This window comes from Rattus norvegicus, chromosome 6 (assembly GCF_021556685.1).
Source record: "Rattus norvegicus strain SHRSP/BbbUtx chromosome 6, alternate assembly SHRSP_T2T, whole genome shotgun sequence".
NCBI lineage: Eukaryota > Metazoa > Chordata > Mammalia > Rodentia > Muridae > Rattus > Rattus norvegicus.
Genome location: NC_141539.1, coordinates 137,832,533 through 137,841,183, shown reverse-complemented (window position 1 = coordinate 137,841,183; position 8,651 = coordinate 137,832,533). Strand labels below are relative to the sequence as shown.

Here is an 8,651-nt window from a genome sequence, read left to right as displayed (position 1 = left end):
ATGGGACACCTTGCTTGTGAGACAGTATTGCTGCCTTCAGGAGGGATCTCCTGAGGGATTCCTGAAGGAAGTGGGGGGGGGGGTGGCAGGGGCTGGACCTTCCTGGTGCTGGAATCTTCGCCTGGGCAGGAGAAGTCTGTGGGTTAAGGTGTGACAAAGCCTTTCAGCACGCACTTCCTTGGAGGCTGGCGGAAAATCGGGGCCCACACTTAGTGAGCACACGACCCACAGGGATCGCAAACGTTGCTTTTTAGATAAAGGTTCTGCTGTGGAAGCATGGGAACCTGAGGTCGGGTCTCCAGCACTCAGACAAAAGACCAAGTGCCTCGTCATTTCATGCTGGGGAGGCAGAAACAGGATTCCTGTTGCCTGATGGACAGCTAGTCTTGCCAATCCAGCAAGCTCTGGCTTCAGAGGGAGACTCTGTCTGAAAACCTAAGGTGAAGGAAGATACCCAGTACCAATCTCTGGTCACAGCATGTGCATCTGCATGATATATAAATATGGACACACACCTCAGACAAGAGGGAGGGAGAGAGAGAACATGAAAATGCTCACTTTGACCTGGGTCAGGTGTGCAAGCTGGTGGTGGGGTTTTATTAGGGGTTGTGGCCAGACAGCACCAACATTACATCTGGGGACGGCCCTAGACCCTCATCGTAGGTAGGTCAGGGAGGACCAACTGGGTTCTGGGGTCACTTAGATGAGGTTGCTTTCTTTCCGTGTCACTGTGTGCCCTCCTCTGCTTTAGTCTCCTCTTCATTTAAAAGCCATTTAGAGCTCTGCCAGAAGCTGTTTGCCTGGTGACAATCTCAGGCCCCGGGAGATGCCTTTTGCTTTCCCAGTTTCTGAGCTTGGGTGGACGGAAGCCTGATGGGTATCTGCGTCCACCTAGAGCTGTAAGCCAGAGTCAAAGGGATCAACCCTCAGCCCTACCAGACACAATCCTGGCTCGGGATTTGTCTGTCCAGGCCCATGGCATAGTGGGAACTCCAGTCCCGTTCAAAGAGTTGCCTCAGCTGCTCCTGCACGGTGGTCACGGCTGGCTGGGCACTAGGGGTCTTCTGGCTGACAACCAGGCCCACACCGGCGGTGCCGCTGAAGTAGTCTTCTGACCAGTTAGAGGTGCCTGGAGAAGGGGGAGGAGGAGACACTGATTCCTGGGCCTGTGTTCCCCTGCAGTCCAGCCCGTGCTGTGACCCATGCTACAGGCTGAAGGACAGCTCAGAACACTGACCACTGTGCTGCCATCAGACCCCATGAGTGGTAGCCCCTTACGTAGATGCAGTCGGTTCTTTACCAGCATTCTGGGCCCCAGTGCTCAGGACTTCACCTGGAAAACTGGGCAAAGTGTCTGGTTCCCAGAATATTGGAGCACATCTGTCTTGTCCAGCTCTCTGTCCTCCCACGCCTCTTGCTCCAGCCACTCACCTATATAGGCTGTCTTGTCTGTGACCATGAACTTGCTGTGGTTCACGCGGCTGAATGGGATGTTGGAGTGATTTCCCACAGGTACAATGAAGACTTTCTTCAGGGATTAGGAGCAAGTTAGGGTGGGCCGGGTGGGAGAAGGAACTTCCTTTCCCCCCACCAACCCATAAGGTCAGTTTCTTACCACATCCACTGAGATGCCAGCCAAGGGGTTACTGAAAGCCTGCAGGGACCTCAGATAAGCGAACATGGTGGGGTCTGTGTTGAACCAGCAGCTGACCAGTAAGCGCACACGCACACCCTTATTGAAGGCCGCAGCCCGTAGTGCATTGTCCAGCACGGGCCAGTACCTAGGAAGAGAGGATCAGTGCTCTGCCTGAAACCAAGATGAGTAGGGGTCTCAGGTGCAGGGTCGCTGTGTCTGGGACTTGCCAATCAGGAGGGTGGACCTCACCCAGACCCACCTGGCTGGGTGAGTGAAGCGCGTGGTAGGGAAGTACTCCATCACTGAGACGTAGATGAACTCGCCAGCACCCCCCATCACTGCCAACACTGCGTCCAGATCCCGGGTACGGCCATGGGGGCAGAGTGAGGGAGGAGAGGCCTGCAGTGGGAGAAACATTTCTCAGAACACTGCCACCCTTGAATCAAGCCTAAGCTCATGGCTCCGCTGACCAGTACTTAAGAAACCCCGTGTTGTGACCGAGATCATTCCCCAATGGCCAGAGGTGCTCCTGAGGTCTGGGAGGGAGGCAGTGAAGTAGCCAGGCATCCTGGGCTCCGGGAGACCAGCCTAACCGTCCACAGGCTGCCTGACCTGGGAAGTGGATCCACTCTCTCCAGACCAACTCTGCGTACCTAGTGGGATCTGTTCCACCTGCTGCTGTGGACCAGCCTCTGGGCCAGCCAAGGGACTTCCCCTGGTGGAAATGGAGCTGCTGGAATCGCCCATCTTCCCTCCAAGTAAAGAATATCAATGCTCTGGGTCTCCCTATCCTTCTCTGAGCCCAGCCACAGCCTCTTGGCTCTAAACCCCCTCAACAGTCTGGAGACTCCTGGGACCTCAGGTCTGCCACCTTCCAGCACCTCTTTCTCACTGCTGGTGCTGGCCCAGCACCCGCTCTAGTGTGGAGCCTGCCTCCCGCAGCATCCCCAGAACTCCTGAGGGCTGGCCATCTTACCGAGAAATAGGCTGTGGTGGGAACCCCGTCAAAGAGACCCCGCAAGGGATGGAACCGGTTGATGTGGGTTGAGAAGTTCCGAGGCCAGGGTTTAGGGAGAACAGCTTGGGGAGTCCCCAGCACCCAGTAGGTCTGGAATGTTTTCTCAAGGTCTTCAGCCAGGTGACTGCAGTTGTAGATGATAGCGCCAAGCTCCTTCACCTGCAGGGGGTCAGGGTCCGTGGACACTGAGAGAGCGAAGGTCTCCCGGGCTAAGTGGAAACCGCCAGGGATGGAAGGCAGGGTGCAATTCCTGTTTATATCTACTGTTTGCACTAACAGGTGTGGGGTGTGTGTGAGGGGGGAAGGAGGGAGAGGGACAGGGACAGGGAGAGGGAGAGGGAGAGGGACAGGAAGAGGGAGAGGGAGAGGGAGAGAGAGAGAGAGAGCGCGCAATACTAGGGGTGTGCTATGCCAACCACGTATTAGTCTATTGAGATGCAACTCGGGCCTTTGAAATATGTCACTTCCAAAAAGCCTCAGGCGTGCTTCGTAATCTACCATTTCTTTGTGTGCATGTGTGTGCATGTGCCAGCAAGTGTGTTCCTGTGTGTGCAGGTACGTGTTGACATGTGGAAGCCAGGCTACTTCAGGTGTCACGCCCCAGGAGGCAGTCATCTTGGTTTGATATCCCCATTGTTTTATTTTATGCGTATGACCATGCTTTGCCTGCACCTACGTCCGTGTGTGCCTGGTGCCTCCAGAGGTCAGGAGAGGGCATCGGATCCCCTGGAACTAGAGTTACAGTTTGTTGCCGTGCAGCTGCTGAGACTCAAACCTCAGTCTTCAGGAAGATCAGACTCTTAACTGATGAGCCATCTCTTCAGCCGGCCATCTTGTTTTCTGGAGACGAGGTCTCTCGTGGGACCCGGAATTGCTGATAAGGATGGGCTAGGGATCCCCCTATTGTAACTTCTCCCGATATCTAAGGATAAAACTCAGGTTCTTGCGTTTGCAAGGCAAATGCTTCACTGGTCAAGCTATCTCCCCAACCCTGTAAACTGTGTTTTCCCATGAGCCGTGGCCTGATTCTCTATTTCTTAAATGCTGTCCCAGGGCCTGAGTACAAGGTCATGTAGAATCTTATAACTGGTGGGACCGACTCTGACTGGTCCCCGCTGTGGTGGTATGACAAAAGTGGCATGTAACCCAAGTTTCTGCTGGCTAACTTCTCACAGTACTGGCTCTCTTCAGAAAGAGTAGCCCTTAGAGATGGAGTTGGGAGAAGCTATGCCTGGGCCTCATCCGATCTCTGGGCCTTGGGACCCACCTGAGAAAGGGACCGCCAGTCCATGTTGGCACTGCCCACGTAGACATGCCGCCCATCCACAACCCAGAATTTGGAGTGTAGGACACCACCAGTAAGCTGTTTCATGGAAACCTGTCGTATCTGGGCACCTGCAGTAGACAAACGAGATGGATAGACAGATGGACAGACAGATGGAGAGCCAGCTCTTTAGTGCTGGCTTCAGGACGGCCTAACAGATCTGTCTGTATCTGAATGGACATTTTACTCTCAGATCACTGATCATTTTACCCACGGATCAAGATTGTCATGGGTGAGGAAACCAAGGTACAGGCTTCCCTGAGACCCCTCTAGACAGTCCAGGCCATAACCTTGATGATGCTCGTGCCTACGCCTTCTCCCTGTAGCCTCTAACCCAAGGCTTTGTCTAATGTCTTCCTTCTCAATCCTGAGCTCAAGTCCTCCAGGGTCCTGGAGAAATTTTTCCACCCACCCCAGAAGTCCTGGTAGTCTTTGGCTTCATTCCCCGGTGCTAGACCTCAACACAGCAGAGCCCAGCACGCAGACACCTACCGTGGGCAGCCAAGACCTGGAGGTCAGTGGATGTCTTGGCCAATGTTGGGCTGTGGGTGGCCACCACCACAGAGATATTCCTGAGAAGGAGCTGTTGAAACTTCTGTAGAAGGGCCTCTCCCTACAAATCCAGGATACCATGAGAAGCTGCCTCAGGCTGGTCCTTTACCCACAGCCCACGGTAGGCCACATTTTGACTCATGAATAGAGGCCAAATAAATGACACCATGCATGCACTATCCGCAGTCCCTCTGCCCTGTCCCAAGAGCCACCCAAGGGACCTGGTCTTGCTCTAACCCAGCCCCACCCCAGAGCTAAGCCCTGGGCCTGTCTGAGCTCTGAACAGATAGCAGCCTGACTTGACGAGTCCTTGGCACCCGGGGAGAGACCCAGGCCTCAAAGTCAGAAAGCAAAAACAAGGACTAACCTGCTGAGAAGATGAGTCATTGACTCCAACGTCCTGTCCGGTGAGGGACCAGTAGTATGAGGCAATGTGGACGCTCTCCTGAGCAGTGTCAAGAAGCTGCAGCCAAGCCTGGGCCAGCGGCTGGGCAGCGGGGCTGCCGGCTGCAAACGGCAAGTCCTCGGGAATACTTTCCGCAAGGATGAGCCTAGGGACAGAACCCAAAGCAGACCAAGCTGTATCTGTCGGAGCCACGAGCCAGCCATTTGCTCCACTTCCTGCCAACCAGTCGGAGGGAGGGCCTGAACCCAGGGTGGCTCCAGGGCCTGAACCCAGGCCGAAGGAACAGAAAGAGGACAGTGAAGTGGGAAGAGCTAGCCTAAGCACCCCCTAAGCCGGAGTATGGTGACATTCAGCAGAAACCTGGGGATGGAACATGCTCTTGGGGAAGTCCAGGATCCATGCCTGGGACAATCACAGCCTTACTGTGAGCTGCATCACCCGTTCAGGGACCCAGTGAGGCAGCAACCCGCCCAGACACATATCCCACGACCCCATGTGAACCCCTGGTGTTCACTCACTGACAGGAGTTATTCTGCTCAGTGTCTCCTTTCAGGGTCTCCCAGAACCAGGAGGGCACTTCCTCAGGGAACATCTGGGGACTGGTGAAAGAAGTGGGCCCTTGCCACAGGAACAAGGTGAGAGTCACAGAGCCGAGTCCCAGGATAGCCAGCATCCCTAGTACCTGCAGGAGGTGACATACCACAGCCTTTCTTAGCAGCCAAGACAGCTCTCCTGTACTACAACAGGCACTGCTCAGACTCTTGGGGAGGGGTTGGGATGAGCAGGAGGGCATGAGGGATACACAGAGTAAGGCCTGGGTGGTGTAGGTGGTCGGCAGCTCTCTCTATGGTCCACTCTGCAGCGATGAGGCAAGGACAAGATATACAACAGTCTAGATAGCCTTACTCTGGTACATACACACATGCACACACACACACGCACACATGCACACACACATACAAACGCACATGCACACACATGCACGCACACATGCACACACACACAAACGCACATGCACACACACGCATGCACACATGCACACATGCACACACACACGCACACATGCACACACACACACAAACGCACATGCACACACACGCACGCACGCACGCAAACACACACACACACACACACACACACACACACACACACACACACCACACACTTCAGGACTAGTTTTGTACTCTCTAATCAAGCCCCGGGACCTAATCTTTGGGAAATTAAGAAAGTTTGAATGTGGTTCTGATTAGAAATTGGGTTCAAACTTGTTTTTAGAGGGCTGAGTCCCCAGCCAGCCCTGCCTTAGGTTCTCCTGTCATACCATGCCAACTCTGTTGTGTGGACCATGAGGTGGAGTGGAGTAGGGCCAGTCAGGGACCTCCATTGTTGTCTGCAGAGGTATCAGCATCTGTACAAAACAGTCTGTGTCAGCAGCAACCCAAGCTCCATGGTGTCACCTCCTTAGGCAGTCCCTACAGAGGCACAAGCCTTCAGACACTAGTTGCAGCTCAGACATGGTCTCCCCTGGAACCCATGCAGGCTGAGCCCACTCCTTCCCTGGGCCGTGTGCTGCTTGCACCCTCTCGTTCCCTTCGTATCCTCCGATGCGGCTGTCTCGAGTGTGTGAGTCTCAGTTCCTTGTTCCAACCACAAGTGAAACCGGGTCTGAAAGTGCAGTTTCTGCTTGGGCTGCCTCATCCATTCCTTCCTTATTAACAGCTGCTTCCCTTCCCCAGATGGCCCCTGATTTGGGCCCCAGGGTAGACAGCTGGCTCTAAAGTGGGGACATGGTAAAGGGGCCACCAAGGGCTGAGTTCAAAGCCCTACACTGCTGTCAAGGCTTGGGACTGCAAGGGAGGCCACAGCGAGTTGGGATGGAGAACTCACCCTGTTCCCTCAGAGCGATCACTCTACAAAGAGCCAGGCCAACTTCTCAGGAGCCCCTGTGCACCCCAAATGGGTCACCCAGCCCCTGGCACAGATACTTGCAGGGAGCTAACCTCACTCACGGGTCCCACTGTCCTCTAGGGGTTGTCTTAGACAGCGGCCTGCAGACATGGGGCTAGCCTCAGCACAGGGAATGGGCTACAGGAGCCAGGCCTGCGGCTGTGTCTGCCCTTGGTGCCCCAAGTTACAGGGAAGTGGGGACTAGAAACCACAGTGAGAGGATGGGGGGTGCTGTAGAGGCAGAGTCATCCACAGAGGCCCAGCACCCTCTTACCAGAGCCCCCTGAAGAAGGGAGTCAGGAGGTCACTTCCACCCAGAGCCGGCCTCATGCTCTTGGATAAATCTCCCACCCTGACCCACAGCAGGCAACTCAGCAGACCAGGGCAGCTTTAGAGCTTAGCTTCTGGCCTTGACCAATTGTTACAATGTCCAGTGGGGCACAGACATGAGGTTCTGGGCCAGGGTCACCAGGCTGGGCTATCCATCAGAGAGCTGCTGGCCAACCTCCCCCAGCTGCCCTGAGAGAAGTATTCTCATCCCTTAAAATAGTTGAATTGACAGAAAGGCAAGAATGCAGCAGCCGTAATCTAGGACTTCCCAGGGCCACAGACCTCTGAGCTCCTTCTCAGAACTACTCTGAGGTCAGGGGAGGAGAACCAGGAAGGGTAGCTCTAAGCCGCTGCAGACCTGTCCCATCCTTGGTCCCTGTGGGTCTTTCGAATCTAGACTGTCCAGAGAGGAACGTTCCCTGGTACTAGCATCTCAGAAGTGGGGTGAGCTGGGAAATAAACTCTTGAGCCTCCTGAGCCTCAAGGTTCTGGGGTTCCTGCCCTGTGGGCTAAGCTGTGGGCCTCAGGTATGGGACAGGACATGGCTGCCAGGTGGTTGGAGATTTTGATACCCAATGATCTTGGATTCATAGATTAAGCAAGGAGCGGTCATCTGCCGACCAATCTGGTGGTTTGTGGGATCTAAGGTGTTGGGAGGGTGGGGCTGTGGGAGGTAAACAGATACCCGTCCTGAGGCCCTGTCTGGCCCTAGCCTGGCTAACACTTACCTCTGGGTGCCATTTTTTCTTGTCCATCCTGGCTCCAGTCATTGTCTGCAGGCCTTGCCTGTGCAGGCACCTGCCTCCTCTCTGGCCTGTTGCTTCCCCTTCCATTCACTTCCCCTTTGTTCTACGTACCCCACCCCCGCCTCAAGACTGAATGGGCCTCTACTCTAGAGGGCGGAGCTGAGAACTTTCACCCTCTGGAGAAAAATCTACCCTGCCTGCTCCTAGGAAGGGTCCCTCCACTGTAACTCAAAAGTCTTTGGAATTAAGTTTGCCGCAAGCACCAGAGACTCAAGTAGGAGAGGCTCAAACCGTAGCCTAACTGGCCTCCAGGGGGGCTCACAGACTGAAGGCTGGTGGTGTGATTGAAACTGCATCATGAGCTAATTGACAAACTGGGCAATGATAGGGTCATCAATGATACAATCATGGCGGGTAGACTGGTGGGAGGAGGTGGAGATTGTGGAGGCCTGGTTGGAGGATGTAGGTTTCTGGGTCAGGACTTTGGTGGCCATATCTGATGCCTGGGCTCTTCATCTCTCTCTGCTTCCTGTCTGTCATGGGCAAGCTGCTTCCCTCTGCCTTGCTGCTGTCACTATGGTTGGTCCACAGCCATGGCAAAGCTGATCCCGAGTGGAAACCCCTGAAGCTGCAAGACAGCCTAAGTCCTTTGTTCTTTAAATGGTTTACATCTCGGGTTTGCGTCCTGGTGA

The 8,651-nt window shown here is 54.7% G+C and overlaps 1 protein-coding gene across 1 annotated transcript; it reads right to left on the bottom strand.

The window, feature by feature from the left end:
* Positions 1-553: 553 nt before the first annotated feature.
* Positions 554-8,066, bottom strand: Pld4 (phospholipase D family, member 4). Its single transcript, NM_001126288.1, has 11 exons — positions 7,942-8,066; positions 6,258-6,344; positions 5,455-5,618; positions 4,898-5,081; positions 4,471-4,591; positions 3,922-4,049; positions 2,613-2,813; positions 1,896-2,035; positions 1,616-1,781; positions 1,432-1,528; positions 554-1,129 (listed from the first exon to the last, which is right to left on the bottom strand). Exons 1-11 carry the CDS (start codon positions 8,044-8,046, stop codon positions 933-935), a joined length of 1,590 nt encoding a protein of 529 aa, NP_001119760.1. The 5' UTR covers positions 8,047-8,066; the 3' UTR covers positions 554-932.
* Positions 8,067-8,651: the final 585 nt, after the last annotated feature.